The sequence below is a fragment of the Monodelphis domestica genome, chromosome 2 (genome assembly GCF_027887165.1).
Source record: "Monodelphis domestica isolate mMonDom1 chromosome 2, mMonDom1.pri, whole genome shotgun sequence".
Taxonomy (NCBI): domain Eukaryota; kingdom Metazoa; phylum Chordata; class Mammalia; order Didelphimorphia; family Didelphidae; genus Monodelphis; species Monodelphis domestica.
The window spans coordinates 198,866,907-198,887,951 of NC_077228.1; the positions used below are offsets into that span (position 1 = coordinate 198,866,907).

Here is a 21,045-nt window from a genome sequence, read left to right on the forward strand (position 1 = left end):
AGATCAATTCATTTGCCACCCCTTCTGTAAAACCTCCCTTGATCTCTCAAGACCAAAGCATTTTTTCCCTCCTGAAAATATCCTAGAATATTTTGTCTGATTCTTTTCATTTATTATGATCTGTACTTGTATCATAGGTCTCTGGGACTGTGTTGTGACTTGGTCATTTTTTTGTCTTTCTATCTACAGTATTTAGCAGTGTACTGTGCACACATAATTTATGTGTTGTGGATATTATTCTATGTTTACATAGAATCATCATTACCATTAAATATTGAGTGCACGTTGTACTTTATCTTAATAGACTGTGTTGAATTAGTATTACCATGTGCTTTATCATAGGAATATTGCAAAAAAAAATCTGTTAATACTACTATAGCCTTTGTTTTGCATTTTAGGTAGAAGATGACAGAGTGCTGAAGTTGTCCCAAAAGAAATTTTCTGCCAGTGGACCATATTGTGGTAAGCCGATGATGAAAAATAGAAGCTAATCAGTGTAGCCTAATGTACGTGGCACCAGCAGTTTGCCAACTATCGAGGAATACTTTTTAAATATCAATTTATTTCCCTTTTAAAAGAATGACATTGTAGTTAATAGATTGAATATAATGAGTATGCATTTTAATTCAGCTTGATTTAAGGAATAAAACTTGCCATGCCATAGAAGAGACCTGGGTCAAAACTACAGAATGCACTCCACATGGGCTATAAGTCTTTCTTCTCTTAGGGAAAACTTATTTAGAAGGAGTGAAAGTTATATTTGTTTATTTTCTGATTTTATCTCTGAAGGACTCTAGTAAAGCTAAAGGGTTAAAAGAAATTTCTTGACTGAGGGGGAATAAAAAAAAATTGGGGAGTTGTATGGAGTGTCCCCATGGCTCCCCTACTTTGTATGAAATTGTGAATTGAAGGTAGAACTAAAGAACAATGGAGACATCTGTGAGAGATAACTACAGATGTTTTCATTTACTTGAGACTTTTCCATAATGTATATAGTGGGTCATTTATTCTCATTCCTGAGCTATGTGCCAATTCTCCCCCCTTACCTATTTTTATATGCACATCTACATATATGTGTGTGTATACACAAATGTATATATAATTTCTCGTTAGAAAACAGTGATTTAAAAATAAAAATCAAAGGAAATTATTCCACATAGTAGCTTACTTCCTTTAAAGCATACAACATAAGATAGTTAATATACAAATCATATATGCTGTTTCATTTGAAGTTTACTGGCTCTTTTTGGGATTTACTTATTTTTCAGACTTGTTGACTGAAAGATTTAATATCAAAGTTGAATATTACAAATGCATATTTACATAATGAATTGTTTGTGGTTAAGCTTTCAAGAGCAAAAATTTCATTAAAGTCAGTATCTGTATATTATACACTGTCTTTTTTTAAATTGGTACCTTAGTGTAGGATCTGTTTTGTCATCTGGCACTAAAGCCATTTTATCTGAATCAACTAAAGATTTGCCTCTTGGGTGTCCTTCTTGGTAGTAGAATTGAAAGCTATCAGTGATGTGTGTGTGTGTGTGTGTGTGTGTGTGTGTGTGTGTGTGTGTGTGTGTGTGTGTACTTAGTGTCATAGCAACAAAATCAGCATTATATTTTTCAGGAGTTTGTCTAGCCATGTATGGCAAGCCTAAAAAAAAATTCCATTCTTATTCTCAAATGCCTTCTGGGAGGTTTAACTTACTCAATTTATTTCCTCAATTCTTAAAGTTGTATGATATCTTAGAGCTGTTCTACCCTTACTTTATACCATATATACACATCTCATGTATAACAAGTAGTTATCCATTTTCTGCTTGAATACATCCAATGATGAAGAACTCAATATTTGACCAGGTGGACTCTTCAATTTTTGGAAACCCCTATCCCATCTTGAATTCAATTTTTTTAAATAGATTTCCAGCATTTAGATGAAGTGCTTGCTTCTGGAGATGCAAAAATTAAAACTAATCTTTCTTTTATATACTTTCAGATTTATAGCTAGTTTTCAGATTTCTTCTTATTTTCCTTTTCCCTAGAATAAGTAACCATCCCCAGTTTGTTTCTTCAATTGTCCCTTCTGTGAAATAGTTTTCATATTGTCATCTTGATCTTCCTCAAAAATAATATTCCATTTTTCAATATTCCTTTTAAAATTTTGTTTGCAGACCTGAGCATACTCATGTGTGATTGTTAACTTAAACAGTACCTTGTTCTGAATGCTTTACTTCTATTTTTTTTTTAAACCCTTCTTAGCATCAATACTGCATGTTGGTTCCAAAGCAGAAGGGGAGCAATGAGGATTAAGTGACTCACCCAGGGTCACATGGTTAGGAAATGTCAAATTCGAAACCAGATCCTCTTGTCTGTAGGCCTGGCTCACAATCCACTGAGCCACCTAGCTGCTCCTGCTCTAGTTCTATTAATGTAGCAACATTAGACCAACAACTCCTAATCCTTTTGGAATAGTAACAATGGATCTCTTCAAACTGTGATACTTAAGCACTTGAATTTTTTTTTAACTACTTGTAGAATTGAGTCCTATTAGATTTTATCTTACTACTTTTGGTCCATTGTTCTAGCCTCTTCAGATTTTTTTTAGTCTTAATTTTATCATCCAGTGTATTATCTGTTCCTCCTAGCTTAGTTCATAAATTTGATAAGCATACTTTATCCGTGTCATTGATAAACTGTTGGCCTAGTGTCATACCACTTTTAATTTGGTCATTTAGTAAACTCTATGAATCTACCCAGTTTTAGTATTATCCAACCCATATTGTCCACAAGATATCATGAAAGATTTTATCAAATGCCTTTTAAAAATCTAGATTTATTGTATTTATTGTTATCGGTTCCTTTGATTTACTTATCCTTTTAAAAAAAGAAGAAAGTTAATTTGGCATGACGTTCTGGGCAAACCCATTCCTTGCTCCTCATTTCCTTTTCTGAGTGTGTATGTGATTTGATTAATTATCCATTCTGGAATTTTGTTGTTGATCAGTATCAGAGATTAATAGATAATCAATTTGGGGGGTCTTTTCAACTCAGTATCTGTGATTCTGCCACCTGGCAGTTTCTGGAATCTATCCTTTCCCTTATTTAGAGAAATTAGTGCAATCATCTGGGACATTTAAAACCCCAAACTTTTTGTCATTTTTATACTGAGAGAGCTTTGAGTAGGAGGAGAAAGAAAAATTGGATTAAAATAACTGTTGAGAATGAATATATAAATAAGTAAACTTTTTCCTGGCTTTATATGAGGTGTATCAGTCTTTCAGGAAATTAGGATATCACTAGATTGTTCTATTGTACCAGTGATAATTTGGAAGCCTAAGTGATACATACATCCTTAAAAATGAATCATTTACTTATCTGTATATAGCATCAAGCTTTTTATTATGAAAATAGATCCCTGAGTCAACATTAAGATTTGTTTCCTCATAACATCTTTGTCTTGCTTAGGAGATGATTGTCCCCAGTGGATGGTTCCTATAACAATTTCTACCAGTGAAGAACCTAATGAAGCCAAACTGAAAATTTTGATGGAAAAAACAGAAATGAGTGTGATTTTGAAAAATGTCAAACCAGACCAGTGGATAAAGGTTAGTTCTTTTTGTGGCACTTTTATCCCATTTAATAGGCATCTACTATCTGACTCTAGATACACCTGTTTCCTTTCTTTTCCTTATTCTTCAAGTCCTATAAACTGATTCTGCTTTGTATTAGGTTGTCTTAGACTAGTGCCCTTTTTTCCAAAGATTTTTTTCTACAAAAGATCGCAGATAATAGAACCTATATATTTTTTGCAAGTCTAGGCACTGCAAATCAAGTGGTCCCATCAGCAAATTCAGGAACAGCTTTTCAATTAAACTGTGAACAGCTTTTTGTATATCTCCATAGCAACCACAGCTTAACTAAAGTCCATCCTGGGAAGAGAGAGTATTGTTTTGTTGTTTTTTAGGCTGTAGAGTTTTCAGCTCTTAAGTGTTTCTGCCAAGGATATATATCTGTGAATGGAAAAATGCCTCATTTAGTTTTGCAAATACTTTTTTCTTTGTTTCCAGGATGTTCGCTTTTATTTATGAATTGCTTCTACCATCTAATGAGTGGTATGAGAGGATGATGAGGAATGGGAGTTTACTTCTGCATTTTGCTTTTCTGACTCCTTATTGCCTTGGAGTATGGAAGTTAATTTCATAGCAAAGACAAGAGAACTGTATTTAGGAGCAGTATTCTATAAAATGATATCCAAAAAATAGAAACGTAGAAGGAATGAGAAATCATCCCTTTAGGGCATGTTTTTGGGTCACTATTTAGATTCTTCTTTTTGAGGGATGATTAACCTCATTGAAACTGGTCCTGATGTTATTATGTATAGAAGAATTAAGGTCTTTGCCCATTTCTAGGAAATTTCTAAGGCTCAAAGTAGCAGTTTGTTTATATCTGTCCTTAGGGCTCAAAAACCTTAGCTTTGATTTTGAATCTAGCAGTTGTAAGTAGAGATTCCCATTTTCTTCTTTGCCACTGCTTCCTTCTTCCCTTGTGGTGCTAACATATGGCAATGATGGCAGGACAATTGGTAATTGTAATTGTAATAAATGAAGTAAACTGACAGGCTTTCTCTTGGTTAAGACTGTGACCATCTTTGTCTTTTTATTCAATTCAAAGATAATTGTATTTTCCTAATTATATGTAGTAATAATTTTCTACATACATTTTCCAAAATTATAAGATTCAAACAATCTCTCTCCTCCCTTTCCCTCCCCTGACTTGAGATGGTAAACAGTTTGATTGGGCCATACATGTATTATAATGCATAATATGCTTCCATATTGGTCATTGTTATAAGAGCACACATATACATAACTAAAACCCCCAAATAAAACCGTAAATACACTAATGTGAAAGATAGAATGCCTTGATCCGCATCCATATAACTCTTTAATAGTTCTTCCTGTGGAGGTAGGTAGCATTCCCTGTCACAAATCCTTCAGAATTGACCCAGATGGGGGCAGCTGGGTGGCTCAATGGATTGAGTCAGGCCCAGAGATAGGAAGTCCTGGATTCAAATATGGCCTCTAATACTTCCTAGCTGTGTCACCCTGGGCAAGTCACTTCACCTTCATTGCCTAGCCCTTACTACTCTTTTGCCTTGGAACCAATACACAGTATTGATTCTAAGTCAGAAGGTAAGAGGAAAAAAAAAAAGTATTGACCCAGATCATTTCATTGCTGAGAGCACCCAAGCTCATCCTTGTCTTAAAGATAGTTTTGCCACTTGTTAGCAGTATGACCTTAGGCAAGGCATAACTTGAGCTACTTGATAATACATTTTTCTCATTCATAAATAAGGACAGGGGGAGAATGTGTTGGATTGTTTTTAAGCTCTAACATTCTGTAAGGCATCGTATCTGGTCACCCCTGAAGACCTCCATTGGGGTTATATCAGATAATTTGGATCAAAAGGACTGGATAGGTAGGATGTCATATCATTCATACCTTTAAACAAAAATGAAATTAGGAATTATCTAGTATATTATGTTTTAAAATAGGGGCCTTAACCTTTTTGTGTTATATATACTTTGTAATTGACCTTATTGAAACTTATAGACTCCCTCAGTGTTTTTAAATATGTGAAGTAAAATAGGTTGAAAGGAAACCAATTATATTAAAATTTTAAGATGTAATTTTTTCCTTGTCCAAGTTCACAGACCCTTGAAAATTCTCTCTAGACCCCAGATTAGGAACTCCTGAACTAGAGAATTCCCCATTAATCTCATTAAGCCTTCATACTGTAAAAGAAAAGAGGACCTTATGGCAGAGGAGAAGTGTTAGGGGAAATTATTCCTAAATGTTCCCTAACCTTTTTGGAAGTAAAATGTTTCCTTAGTACCAGTGCAGTAAATTATTTGAGATAATTATAGTTTTGCAAGTATGACTTGTCATTTTAAGGGGACAATATGCTCAGTGAAGCATTTGACATCAGCAGTATGTAATCTTAGTTAAACCAACTCAGGCATTTAACATTGTTTAGAATGATTGGAATTTGAAATTCTATCCATTGGATCATAGAGAGCTGGAAATGACCTTGAGGGTCATTGAGTCCAGCCTCTATTTTACATAAGAGGAAAATGAGGCTTAAGAGATTTAAGTGACTGGCTAAGGATCAGGCAACCAATATGTCAGAGATAGGATTAAAAACCAGGTCTTCTGGACTTCAAGGTTAACCCTGTAATCACTATCCCATGTTACCTTTCCATCTAAACATGAAATATTTATCTATTTATTTAGAATATTTTTCCATGATTACATGATTCGTATTCCTTCTTTGCCTTCCTCCCTTCCCCCTCCCATAACCAATAAGCAATTCAACTGGGTTTTACGTGTATCATTGATCAAGACCTATTTCCATATTATTATTTGCAATATAGTGATCATTTAGAGTCTACATTCCCAATCATATCCCCATTGAATCATTTTATCAAGGAAATGTTTTTCCTTCTGCATTTCTACTCCCACAGTTCTTTCTCTGGATGTGGATAGCGTTCTTTCTCATAAGTCTCTCAGAATTGTCCTTCATCATTGTATTGTTGTATAGTAGAGAAAAACAAAATTTCTAAGACTTGACTTGGCAACGAATGGAACTTTATACCTTACTCTCGATATGTCTATGCATATGCATACGTGCATGTGTGTTAGGTATTTTGTTTTTGTTTTTGTTTTCAGTTAAACCTAGGAACAGTTGGATTTTATCGGACTCATTACAGTTCTTCCATGTTGGAGAGTTTATTGCCAGGCATAAGAGACCTTTCTCTACCCCCTGTGGATCGACTTGGGCTACAGAATGATCTTTTTTCTTTGGTAAGTTCCTCCTTTTCTCTTGATTGGCTGAGGAATTTTGCTCTTATTAAAATATTTGACTAATGGTATACTTACAGTTCAAAGGTCTTGACTGCTCCTAAAGGTGGAATAACTGTGGTTATGGAATGCAGGTGCTGATTAATTAACATGACATAGTTGAACTTGTTCACTTCCCTTAGAAGCAGATTCTTTGACATCAGTCTTAGCTAGTATTCTATAACTATATTTAGTTTTGTTTAGTTATTTCCTTGTTTGTAGGCCTTTTCTGCCCAGGGCTTTAATTCTTTTCATTTTAATAAAAGATCTATTTAAATAAGATAGATAAGTAATTTTTTCCTACTGAGATTTTAAAAATGCTTTATTCAGAATTGTCTATTAAAGTAAACTAAATTGTCTATAAAGCTATAGCTCTTGCTAGAGAATCTTAGGATGCTTTTCCCTAATAATGCTTTAGTTTTTTCTAAGTCTTTGCCAAATAACATTTGAATTTGTGAATGATGTTTAGTTTACTAGTCAGGAATGTGTTAGACAATTTCTAAATGCTTATGATAGTCTAGAATTCTAAATACCTGTAATAATTAATAGACTCAACATGAAGTTTCCTTTAATTTGGATCTTGAAGTTTCCCTATCCCTGCTGATAGAACTAGTTTTAGATTCCTGTTTTGTATAAACATAGATTAACACTGAAGCCCCAAACCTCAAATCTGTTGATTCCATGGCAGATTCATCCTCTTAGGAGTATAGGCTCTCTTTGTGTGGTTGTCTACTAGGATAAAAATGGGTTTTTTTCCCTAATTTCCCTTGTCCAGTAGTTAAGAGTTTGAAAGTACTTTAATGCCTTTTAGTCAACTTTCTTCTCAAATATGATAAAGGACAGGGTAAAACTGACACATTTGGATGACCTAGCATTGAAAGAACCCCTGTTAAAAAGTAAAGGCCCCAGAAACCTAATAGAATCAGGAAATTGGTAAATTTTGTTTCTTCCTAAACAGTCAGAATAGTTTTGCTTATTTTTTAAATATTGCCTATTTTAAAAGCTATATGGGAAAACTATTGCTATAGTAGGATTTTAATTCTAAGAAGTGCTTTTCTTAGCTTGTGTTGTATTCGTTTAGTTCACATTTCATAGGTAGAAATCTTGTAAGAATAGATAATTTTGAACTTGTGTATCTCTGTGTTACAGTTTTATTTGGAGATTAGACTAATTTTAATTTTTTCTCTCCCAGGCTCGGGCTGGAATCGTTAGCACTGTAGATGTTCTAAAAGTCATGGAGGCTTTTGTGAATGAGCCCAATTATACTGTGTGGAGCGACCTGAGCTGTAATCTTGGAATTCTCTCAACTCTCTTGTCCCATACAGACTTCTATGAGGAAATCCAGCTATTTGTGAAAGATGTCTTTTCACCGATAGGGGAGAGACTGGGCTGGGATCCTAAACCTGGAGAGGGTATGGGAATATATATTTAAATTTTCAGAATTAAGATTAGTCAGTTGATATTGATATCATTAATGTAGTTTTTAATGCTAAGTGATATTAGTCAATATTTAATAAATCAAAAGTTCCCATTGAAGCATTTATATCATCTTTCTCTTTGAAGGTTACATAGATAGGTGGAATTAAATATTGTCTAAATAAGCTGCTAAAATACAATGTATAAAAGACAAGGGAAAAAGGTCCATAGACTTACAGCATGAGTCTCAAATACATGCTTTTTTTATTGCCTCCAATTGGTATCAGGCCCTGAATTCCTTTCAACATTTGTCTTTCTTTAATCTTGTTGCAATTTTATTGGATTTCTTTGTACTTTAAGAGATAGAAATGAAAATGCAGGTATTTCTATTGGATTACTTTTTTTTCATTGTATGCCAGTGACAAGGAATAGTTAAAGACATAAAATTTTTGTAAGTAGTAGTGACAAAACTTGAAATTTAACACTATAGTGGAATGAACATTGAATTTGGGGAGAGGAAGGTTCATTTGAAATCCTAGCTCTACCAGGTAATACTTCTCTGATCTTGGGCAAGTCACTTAAGTTTTTCTGTGTTTCATTTTCTTCATTTGTAAAAAGAGAGTTAGCCTTGGTGACTTCTAAGGTCTCCCCTCGCTCTAAATCTATTATATATGTGACCTTTCTTGCCTGATGATCACATGTAACACTTTAAGCTCATTATGGTGTCCTTGTGATATAAGAAGCCTCCATTTTACTGATAAGAGAACCAAGCACACACTTTATATACCACCATAGGTATGAAGATTCTCATTAGGTCTCTTGGACATACCTAAATAACCAAGTATATATTTTAATGGTTTTGGTAGGAGACTTTACCTGAATAATCAAAGTCTTATTTGATGGACATTTTAAGGAAAAATTAATTTCAGATAGATGGCCTTTGTGATTTTATTTCAAATTAGATAGCAAACACATGTCCTTTTTTAAGGTAATCTAGTATATCATTTCATACTTCCTTCTTCTTTTGAAATATTTCCAGTCAATTATTTTTTAGTAGTATCAAAATAGTTCTTTATAACACGAACCATTGACTTGCTGATAGTCACAAACATCTAAAGAAAATTACTTTGTTATTTTGATGGATCTATCAAGACCCCTCACTCTATCTTCTGTGTCCCTGGCCTTGTTCTAAGCACTAAATTCAAAGGTAAAAGATAGCTCCTGCCCTTGAAAGGCTAATGATCTAATGGAGACAGCATCATGCAAACAGTCATGTATAAACAAACTATATAAAGGATAAATAGGAAATTATTTTTTTTTAATTTTATTTAATTAGATGATTTAGTATAATTTTTTCTGGTTACAAGACTCCTGCTCCTTCCCTCCACTCTCCCCACCCTCTTCCCATATCTGGCACTCAATTCCACTGGGTTTAACATGTGCCATTGATCAAGACCCATTTCTTTATTATTAATATTTGCACTAGGGTATAAATAGGAAATTATTCACAGAGGAAAGGCACTAAAATTCAGAGGTATGGAGAAAGGTTTCTTGTACAAAATGAGAATTTAACTAGACCTTAAAGGAAGCCAGGGAACATTTGAGGTGGAGATGAGAAGGAATAGCAGCATTCCCAGCATGGAGAAAATCCAAAACCTTTTATAGGTGACCTTACCAAAGTGTTAAGCCACCAAGGGTATGAGAAATATGGGATAATAGTTAGTTAATGGGAATGGACTTAACAAGTAAAGGGTTTTTGAGGATGAAGACATAGGCATAGGCAGTAGGGAAGCAATTAGATATGGAAAGGCTAAAGATAAGTGGGAGAGTGGAATGCATAGAGTAGGCAAACTATTGGAGAAGTTGTGATGAAACTTCTAAATGTAGAGGCTTTAACCTTGGCAAGGAGAAGGCAAACCTTTATATAAAAAGGGTAAGGAGGAGATAGTGGCAAAAGGCATCAGGGTGATATGAGATAGAGAAGAGGGAGCTCTTAGTGAATAGTCTCTTTTTTTTTTCCTTCAATAAAATACTAGGCAAGCTTCTCAACTGAGAAGGTGAGGTCCATGCAAGCCATAGGAGGTTTGAAGATGGATGAAAAGGCTTGGAAGACTTGCTGGAGTGGGTGGGATAATGAGATGATTAGGAAGGTATAGAAGGATTGTCTGGCAGCAGTGAAGGCCCAGTTGAATTTATGCAATATAAAATTGTAATGGACCCAGCCAAAAACAGTTGTGTGAATCTGTCCCCCGCCCCCCAATCCTTCTTCAGCAGCATGTATATAAAGGCAGCAAATGAGTGAGAATGATTGAAGGCTGTGGCTTAGCAAGGGAAAATCAATGATATGACAAAAAGGAAAAGCTACTCAAGAAAACAGGATATAGGTGAACTAGTTTGCCAAAATGTCAATATCAGGAAAGGAAACAGAGTGTGGCTAATGCATAGGTGACAGCCTAAGATAGAACTGAGGAGTTGAGGGACTGGTGGTCCTGGTGTGGATAAAGAGCAATATGTTTAGAAAGGCAGAGGGAGAGGTGGAAAGCTCTTGTTTTTGTGGTCTTTTTGATTGTGGTAAAAAAAAAAATGGAATTTCAGAATTTAAGCACCTAGAGGTAGTATATTTATGAATGTTAGCAAGATCAAGAGTATGATTATCTTCATGACTAAGATGGTATGAAAGTAAGTCACAGGTAGGTCAAGGAACTGTGAGGTTAAGAGACTTGAAGAAGTATGGGTAGCTATGTTTAAGTACTTTAGTATAAGGCAGAGTTGGGAAAAACAGGAAATTTATAAACCAGGTACTGAACTCATTGAGGAAAGAACAGAAGTATCCTGGAGTTCTGTAGAGAAGCTACTAGAATTTTGATTGTTGATAAATGCAATTTTTTCATGACCTTCACAGAGGAGAGATTATTGAAAGATAGTAATAGAGGGAAATCTGAAAGTGATAATAGAGAACAAATATTCAATTCCCTACCTAAACCAGTAAGTCAAGAGGAGTGAAAATGTAGCCATTGATGGGAAAGGTAGCTAAAGACACTTGGTCATTATGACAAGGGAACCAGGTCTAAAGTGAAAGCCAGTAGAAAAAAGAATGAGAAAAGAAATGATTCAAAATGAAAGCAGATTTGTTGATCATAGACCATGCATTCCAAAGGGGTATAGTAGAATACAGGTAGATAGAAGTGAAACTTGGGATGGGGAGATACATTGAAGGGTATAGTAATAAGGAAATGGGGAAAGAGGTGGGGAGTGTTGGAGAATAGGCTTTGGGTGATGTCCTTACCAGGGTTCAGAATCAATGGGATCTGTGAGAACATCACCATGTGCTCTTTCAAGAATGTGGAAATAGTTGCATGAAGTTCAAGTTGCTACAGAATTTAGAGAATCCTATTTGATTACAGGCACAATTCTTTCTCACTTCTCTTCAGGTCATCTAGATGCACTTCTTCGGGGCCTGGTTCTGGGCAAACTAGGAAAATCAGGACATAAGCCAACATTAGAAGAAGCTCGCCGTCGGTTTAAGGACCACGTGGATGGGAAACAGATTCTTTCTGCTGATCTAAGGAGTCCTGTATGTTCCTGTGTTGTGTTATTTTAATTACTAGAGAACTGTCCTGTTCAGATCCATCCTCATTTGATTTAAAAGTTCTTTACAGTAACCAAAGTAGACCCAAGTTACATCAAGTCAATGAACATTTATTAAGTTCTTACTGTATGGCAAGAATTGTGCTATGTGTTGAGGATATAGAGGAAGTTCCTAGTCTCTGCTCTGAAGCAACTAATTTATAGGATAATGAGGGAGACTATATATACCAGCATTGGTGAACCTTTTAGAGATCACATGCCCAAACTGCACTTTCAGGCCACCTGTGAGCCCCTGAATTACCCCAGAGAGTGGTCAGAGGAAGTGCTCGAGTTGGTCAGCTGGACAGAAGGGCGAGGCATGCAAAAAAAGTCCTCAGGTGTGGTGGAGACTAGGAACAGAGCAGCCCCCTCTGGCACGCAGGGGCATACCTGCTACATCTTCACCAATATAGCTATATACAAACCAGATTTATACAGGATGAAGATGAGCTAGTCTCAGAAAGAAAAGAATAAGGTTTAGGAGGCCTGAGAAAGACTTCTTATGTAAGATTCTTTCTTAGTTAAGTCTTGAAGGAAGGAAGCTAGGAGGCAGAGATGAAAAGGGGGAGAGGGGACAGCCAGAGAAAAGGCTCAGATTTTAGGAGATGGAGTGTCCTGTGCAAGGAATCATTGATTGCAGAGTACATATTAGGGAATAAGATACGAAAAGACTGGAAAGGTAAAAAGAGGCCAGGTTATGAAGGGCTTTGAATGTCAAACAGCATTTTATATTTGATGTTGGAAATGAATACGGAACCACTGGTGTTTATTGAAAAGAAGGTTGATGTGGTCATATCTGTGCTTAAGGAAGATCACTGTCAGTGGGGAGAAACTAGAGACAGGAGACCACACAGTCAGACATTGCAATAGGTCAGGTGTGTGGTAATGAGAACTTTATCAGGGTGGTGGCAGTGTCAGAGGAGAGATGGGGGTGTGTTTGAGAAATGTTATGAAAGTAAAATCAATAGACTTTAGCAGGTGGAGGGAGGAGGAGGAACTGAGAGTATGAGAAGTCAAGAATGAAAACATAGGTTGTCTTATCCCCAGAGGATGTGAATTCCTTGAGGACAGGAGCTTTTTTTGCTTCTCTTTTTTGTATCACTAGAACTTAGTGGGGCAGCTAGGTGGCTCAGTGGATGGTGAACCAGGCTTGGAGATAGGAGGTCCTGGGTTCAAATATGAACTCATTTCTAGCTATGTGACCCTAGGCAAGTCACTTAATCCCCAATTGCCTAGCCCTTACGATGAATCTACCTTGGAATAGATCCTAATTATAGTAAGGATTTTAGAAAAAAAATTTTGTACCATGCTTGGCACTTACCCAGTAATAAATGGTTGACTGACTGGCTGCATATAAGCAGCATCACAGAAACTTTTTAGTCTTTTGACATGGCATTTGCCATGTCTGAAAGGGAAAATTATACTTAACCAAATTTTCTCTGATTATTAATTTATAGGTATATCTGACTGTTTTGAAGCATGGTGATAGCACAACCTTAGACATTATGCTAAAGGTGAGTACATGTGGAAATGGGTTCACATTCCTAGTTTGTGACCTTAAAGTGACTTACAGATTATTCTTAATTGGCGAAGGACATATCACCAATAGAAATAGTAACCTTCCAATAAAAAGACAATGAGACAATAATATTAGTAGTGTGTATATCACAAATGATTTTTACTTTTATATTGCTGTGTTTGTTTCTACTGAATCCAAGTCCTAACATGTTCTTTTTGCTTAAATGGCATGTAGGAGAAAGAGAAGTGCAATGAATGACTAGAAGTCTGAATTCAGATTTTAGGTCTGACATTTGTTATACTATGTAATTATACCAAGTCACCTTAATTTTCTGAGCCCATTTCCTTCTGTCAGATGGGATAATAATACTTGTATTAATTCCACTGTGTGGTTGTAAGGTAGCATTTTGTCAGTTTTGTTATTGTCATTAAAACAATTAAGAATAATGATGTTAATAAATAATTCAGCATCAAAATTCTTTGAAGTTCCTAAAGGTTTTACCTCCAAATATAGGAAAAGTCATTATCGTAATTACTTTTGAAACTTCTTCATGAAGATAAGTTATACTTTCTAGTAAAAAAGATATAGATATATAAAGAAGATATAAAGATATAAGATATAAAGAAGGTAAGATATACAAATTTTATTAATAGTTTTGATGACTTGAAATTTTGTTATAGTGAGGGCCACATGAATCAAACTCTGCTTAAAATAAAGAGTGCTAATCAGGAGAAAAACTTGGACTTAAAGTTAAACAATAAAAAAATGTTGCTCATTGTTATTCTTCTTTGCAGAAGGCCAGGGTTCAATGCTTTAATGCATGCAGTAATTACAACAAATGGTGAAAATTATTTGGTTCTACTCAGAATATATCACAATATATGTCATATTGTTCAATAACCTAGCTCAAATAAGTTACTTTTGTTGCTACCTTTGGTAGCAGAATTAGGCTTTATTTTCTCTTGGTGACTAATACAAAGGGAAGGGATGAACCAGCTATCATATAATTAAGTTGAAATTTAGTGTAGAGATGCCATCTAGTGGATTAGCATACATGGTTCTCTACTTAGATCAGGACCTTGAAAAAAGGGAACATTAGAAGACAAAATTCTAGCAATGAAATATTTTGTAGAACCAACTGAGGCTATTTGTTGGGTGCTAATAATTACTGAAATTTTGAGTTTTCATTTCATTAGAGGATGGCCTATCTGTAGTGCTTCCTTAAGGAAATTAATAATCGTACTCTTAACTCCCTGTAGCTTCACAAAGAAGCAGATATGCAAGAAGAAAAGAATAGAATTGAACGAGTCCTTGGGGCCACTTCACCACCTGAACTAATTCAAAAAGTCCTTACCTTTGCACTTTCAGTAAGTTATCTGGAAAACTGCTTGTGAAGTGAGTTGTTGTCTCCCAATGCAATGCAGGCTTCTCTGATTTGGCAGTTTAATCATTAGCTTATTAGTTTAAGATTTCTTTCTCAGGTAAGCTTACATTTGAATATTTTCTTCTGCAGAATACTCAATGCCTGCTATTTATCTTTTTAAATCAATTTTATCCATTTTTATATCTTATATTTATTTATTATATCTATTTTCTCGATTTTTATTGTCTATTATTATCTATTTTGTTATTTATTATTATCTATTTATCTCACCCTTTTCTTGTCCTATGAGAATCCTGCACTGCTGAGCCCTACTTTGATAAATAATCTAATTTGTGCTTTTCTTCATGCCCTGTCCTCAGTCTAATAGGGTTCTCTTTTCCTTGATGGTGATTTTTTTCTTAAGATAAATTGAGTGTTCATTGAAATCATAGATCATGGATTTTAGAGTTTGTAGGGAATTTAGAGATTATAAAATCTAGCCTTTTTACATTATGGTAAAACTGAGGTCCAGAGAGGTTATATGATTTGCCAAAAGTCACATAATATCTGAGGCAAGTCTTAAATGTAAGTCTGTCTTTACTATAAATCCATCTCTCTTTTTACTATACAACAATTACCTTAAAAATGGTAACCCTGGGATTTCATATTCACAGCCACTGATTCTGTTTAAGAATTACATGACAGTTTAGAAAGACTAAACCTTTTTTCCCCCCAGGAAGAGGTACGTCCTCAGGACACTGTATCTGTTATTGGTGGGGTAGCTGGAGGCAGCAAGCAGGGGAGGAAAGCTGCTTGGAAATTTATAAAAGACAATTGGGAAGAACTTTATAATCGTTACCAAGGAGGATTCTTAATATCAAGACTAATAAAGGTACCTAAGATCATTTGTGCTTGTGGTTTTATCATCGTCATTGTTAATATACCCCCATAATGTGTAGGACATGCAAAACTCAAAACATGTTCTTTAGGAGTTTATATTTTAAATAGACAAAGGACACTATTCTTTTAAAAACTCGTGACTTATTTTTGTCCAAGATGAAATTTTAATACCCCATCACACTCAGATTAAGACATTAGTGGCTATTGTATCATTTGCTTTTAACCATGTAGAAATTTTTTCTAGCTTCTGCTCCCTGTTATCTATAAAACACTCATCTTTGAAATGGGTTCAATTATAAAAACAGTATGTACTCTTTATCCCTTTTCAGCTCTCAGTTGAGGGATTTGCAGTTGATAAAATGGCTGCAGAAGTTAAGGTAAGAACTATGCTTTTTAAAATTTAACTTTTCTAGCATAAATAATATTTCCTTAATAGCTCTTGCTAAGTTGTAGTCTGAGCTGAGCCTGACATTTCAATTGTAGCATCAGGCTTAGATTATTTCAGACATCTAGATATCCCTTCTTCCTTATCTGAAGAAAAGATGACACTGATTGCCAACTTGGATTGTCTGTTATCAAGAAAACTTAGAGATAGCATCACCTTTACTATGGAGCATGGCTAACATCCTCTTTAGACATAACTACATGCTTACAGAAGATTATCTCCTTAGCCACTCTTCTGAATTGACAGGCAAGACTACCTCTATAATGTGGACTCTGCACCTAGGGATTTGGGCATTTTTGTTACAAGCCTAAATTGTCTCTTTCATTGCTTAGCCACTTATTAACTGCACATTTTAAAGTTTTGCCTGAGTCTTAAGTCTTTTCATTCACTTTAAAAGGCCATAGAAATCTTCCCCCATTAAAATGATTAGTTTCTGGGATAAACTAAAGAAGTATCTACTCCCAGAAGGGATCATATATAAAATGTAATTCGTGTATAACTTAGGTGTAGGATTTGACTGCTAGATGAGCAAAACCTCAGCATTCCCATTTTCCTTAATATCTTTATTTCCTTTTACCAGATAAATCTAAGGCAACTAACATTTTTAACATTTTAACAGAATTTGAATGGGAGGAATAGAATTGCAGGCTTTCATATAACAGATTCTCTCCTCTCCCTGTTTTTTTTTTCCTTTTTACTCTTCATAAGGTAATATGTTATTTCTCAGGCTTTTGTGTTCTTAGCAATCTTGATTTATATGCAATCTTGAGAATTATAGGAATTACCGAACACAGAAGTTTCCTACAGCTAGTAGTAGTGGGTAGTCATTATTTAAGCTCTGTTTCCATACAGTTTTCTGATCAAATGTATATATACCAGTTGCACCTCATGCTCTTTCAAAGCACATTTGACCTTTTAGGGCTGTCCTCTCCAACCTCATCAGTATTGTCACATTGATCATTATTTATAACTTAATTTTGAGCCTCTTTATCATTTTCTATTCTAACAAACTGGATGTTTTATTCTTAGAAAAAATATTTTAAATCTTTCAGCAAACAGTTTCACTATTTAGGAAGCAAATGTGTTTGGGTTAAACTGTTTATCAAACATATTAAACTTGGAGTCATGAGTGTAAATCTGGACCTGATTATGATTTCTGGCTCTGTCACTGTGTGACCTGGGACAGATTGTGTAACTTCTCTGGGCCCAAATCTCCTCAACTGTTAAATGAGAAGATTGGACTGGATGATCTCTAATAGTTCTTCTAACTCTAAATCTATGGTCCTAAGATTTGGGAAGCAAGTTGGGAATATTCTATGAAGATTTTCAGGCCTACTAGCTGCTTAAGAAAATAGCCTAAAAAACACATTGGTTTCAGACAACTAGGGTTAAAACACAGGGGTTCCTTAAGAACAAGTGACTCAATTCTATAGGAAAAGTTAGTTTTCCAGAATCCTAGTTGGATAATTACTCTTCCATTTTATCATTGGAATGCCAGCCAGTATAAAGAATCTTGCCCTATTGTTATATATTTGCTATTCAGTGGTAGCCCTTGTTTTACATACAAAGAGCTACATTTGGTGGGAAATAGTGTTTTTCCTGAATCATATTACATACAGAACAAGAGAGAGAGCACATTAACTGGCACTAGATTGTTATTATTGAAGGCTCCTTTAAAAGAAAGGTACAGACAGAATATTCAAGTTTTATTGTCACTTATAAACTAACAATCCTAGGGTATCATACATAGAAAGCTTAAGAAAAATGGAATTAGGCTTTCCTTATTGCTATTTTGCATAAGTTGTATTTGAGAAGACTAGATGTTGAATGTTCTGAATAGTTTGCTTCTATTTTCTCTTAGCCTGGTAGAGTAGAAAGAAGTAGCTAAAGAATGGATAAAGATTCCAGTAGTAATTTTTTATTAGTAAAACTTGTGAGATTTTTGCAAGCCAGCTAATTTCCCCCCCATAACATTACTTAAAATGTTGCTTTCTTCCTCTAAATTCAAATGCTCATTAAGCGTGACATAAACACCCACATTCTGGGTTGTTTTGTAACAGGCTTTCTTCGAGAGCCACCCAGCTCCCTCAGCAGAGCGTACCATCCAGCAGTGCTGTGAAAATATCCTGCTGAACGCTGCTTGGCTGAAGCGAGATGCAGAAAGTATCCATCAGTACCTCCTGGAGCGAAAGGCCTCACAACCCACAGTGTGAACCCCCAAGCATGCAGCCACTGTTGTCCTGCTGCCTCATGGCAAGGAGAAGGTGGAGTTACCCTACAGCTGATTCATATGCCAAGAATTTGGAGTCTTTTCTCAAACCAATGGGGGTTGGACAATGAATGTAGTTAACTGGTTCCTGCTCACACTCCAGAATTAAATTCTATTAAAAAAAAAAAAAGAAAAATCAATTCAGCAAAAAAATGTAAATATGATAGTAATAAAATAGAGCATAATGAAACTGTGAAACTTCCTGAAGCCTTGTCAGTGGTCGAAAGGATTTAACACTTCTATGATGTTAATGACAGATGTTCTGTTTTTAAAACCCTACAAAAGGAAATTGAGAGGCTTCTAGGTCAAGAGGAATTCGTGAAGTGTCTCGGGCAGGAATGGGTTAATGCCTCTGCAAACAGCCTATGAGCCAAGGGTAGTGTGCATTTGGGGAACGGTTAATATGAAAGGCAGATAGCTGATATGATATAGTCTGAGTCTGTGCATAATTCCGAGTGTGTTTTTTGGGGGGTGGGGTGGAAGGGTGATGATCTGGGAGATTTATTTTCCTGTATAATGCAATCAGAACCAAGGATAGTAGTCTCTCTCTGCCTCCTTCCCTTCTGTGTGACCTCTTGGCAAAAACAAAAACAAAACACCCAATTACTCAGTTCTCCCTCCTTCTTGGTCCTACCTCTTGGTGTCCTTCTTAGAGGTAAAGGAATGATAAGGAAACTTCTTTAATAGCCACATTAAATAAGAGAAACTGATTCACATTTTCTTTTCTTTTTAAGGTGATTTTTATTTTATTATTTTTTTTTTTGCAAGAGCCCTGAATTGCGTGCAAATGCAGCAGTAGAAATATAAAGGGTTTCATTTGGGCCTTCTTGAGGGATTTGTTCTACGGAAAATGCTATTACTTGTCTGACAGATCCAACTCTTGTAAAGTGGTATTAGCTTGTCCTGGTTAATTGTGCATGTGTGAAATGGATGATAATTGATGCAAGAGCTGAACTGTACCTTAGTGACAACTGGTAAAAGTAAGAGTATAACCCTCTTGCCGCTCTCTGTTCCATCTACAGTGTATTCTACTAACAAGGCCTCACCCATCTAACCCAGTGGGAAGGGGGGGTTGTTTTTGTTTTTTGTTGGTGGGTTGGGTTTTATTTTTTATTTTTTATTTTTTTTAGCCCTTCTTCCCTTGTCCCTCACCAACCCTTTTTTGTTAACAGGGATTCCTATTTGGTGTGGCTTAACTATTTCAGAAGGTCATCAGATTAACTGTCAGACTGCTTCCCTGAAACATTTTTGTGCTATTGTTTTAAAAAAATAATAATTTAAAAAAACTGTTGGCGTTAATAAAAATGTCAATGTGAAATTGATGCCTTGATTTTCTTTTCTGTTCACTGAGCAAGTAGCTTAAGAGACCTGACAACTTTTCATAGTTGCTATTATTCAAACAGGATAGAACTTGAGTTGAATTTCTTTTTTAGGGGGGAAAGGTCTTTCAAATTACCATGGTGTTTTTTTGATTGTAGGAAAGGCTGATTCTTGGCTGTTTTTAGCTCTGAAACCTAAATAGAGGATTTTAAAAGAATTATGTTTGGGAATAAAGGGTCTTTAGACTTTAAAGCAACCTTCCCAGAAGTTAACTCCAACTTGCAAATAAAGAGGAAGTGTGCTAGAATGGAAAGAGGATTGAATTTGGTGTCAGAAGGTCTGGGTTTAGGTAGCTCTTCTGTGAATTTTGCTGAGTTACTTTACTTCTCTGAGCTTTCATCCTCTGATTCCAATGAGTGGAAAAAAAAGGGAGTTGGACTAGACGCTTCTTAAAATGCCATTAATTTCTAAATACTTAGGAAGTCATGTCATTGGGACACAAACACATCAAAATTTGGCCCAAAAGAAATAAGGCACTGGGTCTAAATAGCAAAGGCTTTATGAGTGAAGTTTTCAATGGGAATAAACAGATAGTCATGGCTGTAGATTAAAGTTTTATCTTGTTGATAATGTCAGACCAGCTGTAAAAAGAAGGAATAGCTCAGAGAACAGTCTTAAGCCTGGATGGACCACATTACATTGCATAGTTACCAAAGGTTTTGCAGGTTCCAATATTTTATATCTTTTTATGAGTTGGGTCATTCCAATGGTTAGAAAAGTTTTCTTAATTTCTGTTCCTCAGTTTCTTCCTACAGAATAAAAGGGTTATGCTCTCTTAGTGATATTGAAGGGCCTCTCCAGCTCCAGCACAAGCATTTTATAACAAATTAAAATAGAATCGTAATATTCTTGTTCCTTGAGATAAATCCTCTTTGTTAACTCCCTTAAGCCTATTAGATCATTTTACTAAGATGAAGAAAAATAGACTCCCACCCCTTCCTCAAAAAACAACAACAACAACAACAAAAACCTCTTGAAGAAAATAACCACCTGAACAAGCAGATTACCAGGTACTGATTTGAGGGTAACTGAGGACAGTTTTTTTAATTGTCATTTTTTCCTAAGAGCAGATTTTGTTAGGAGGAAGAGAGAGACCATAAACACAATCTTGTGGTTGTTCAGTCATTTCTGACTTTTAATGATTCCATTTTGGGATTTTCTTGGCAGATACTTAGAGAGGTTTGCCATTTCCTTCTCCAACTCATTTTATAGATGATGAATTGAGGCAG

The 21,045-nt window shown here is 35.3% G+C and overlaps 1 protein-coding gene across 6 annotated transcripts in view; it reads left to right on the top strand.

Moving 5' to 3' along the window:
• The window catches only part of NPEPPS (aminopeptidase puromycin sensitive), a 120,233-nt gene extending 100,479 nt beyond the window's left edge, over positions 1-19,754 (top strand). For all 6 annotated transcript variants that reach the window (XM_016430510.2, XM_016430512.2, XM_001372099.4 and 3 more), the window contains exons 14-23: positions 399-462; positions 3,463-3,602; positions 6,727-6,861; positions 8,090-8,309; positions 11,745-11,887; positions 13,398-13,454; positions 14,719-14,826; positions 15,559-15,714; positions 16,052-16,099; positions 18,228-19,754. In XM_016430510.2, coding sequence (XP_016285996.1) covers positions 399-462; positions 3,463-3,602; positions 6,727-6,861; positions 8,090-8,309; positions 11,745-11,887; positions 13,398-13,454; positions 14,719-14,826; positions 15,559-15,714; positions 16,052-16,099; positions 18,228-18,380 — 1,224 coding nt within the window. In that variant the 3' untranslated portion in view covers positions 18,381-19,754. The remainder of the gene's footprint in view (positions 1-398; positions 463-3,462; positions 3,603-6,726; positions 6,862-8,089; positions 8,310-11,744; positions 11,888-13,397; positions 13,455-14,718; positions 14,827-15,558; positions 15,715-16,051; positions 16,100-18,227) is intronic.
• Positions 19,755-21,045: the final 1,291 nt, after the last annotated feature.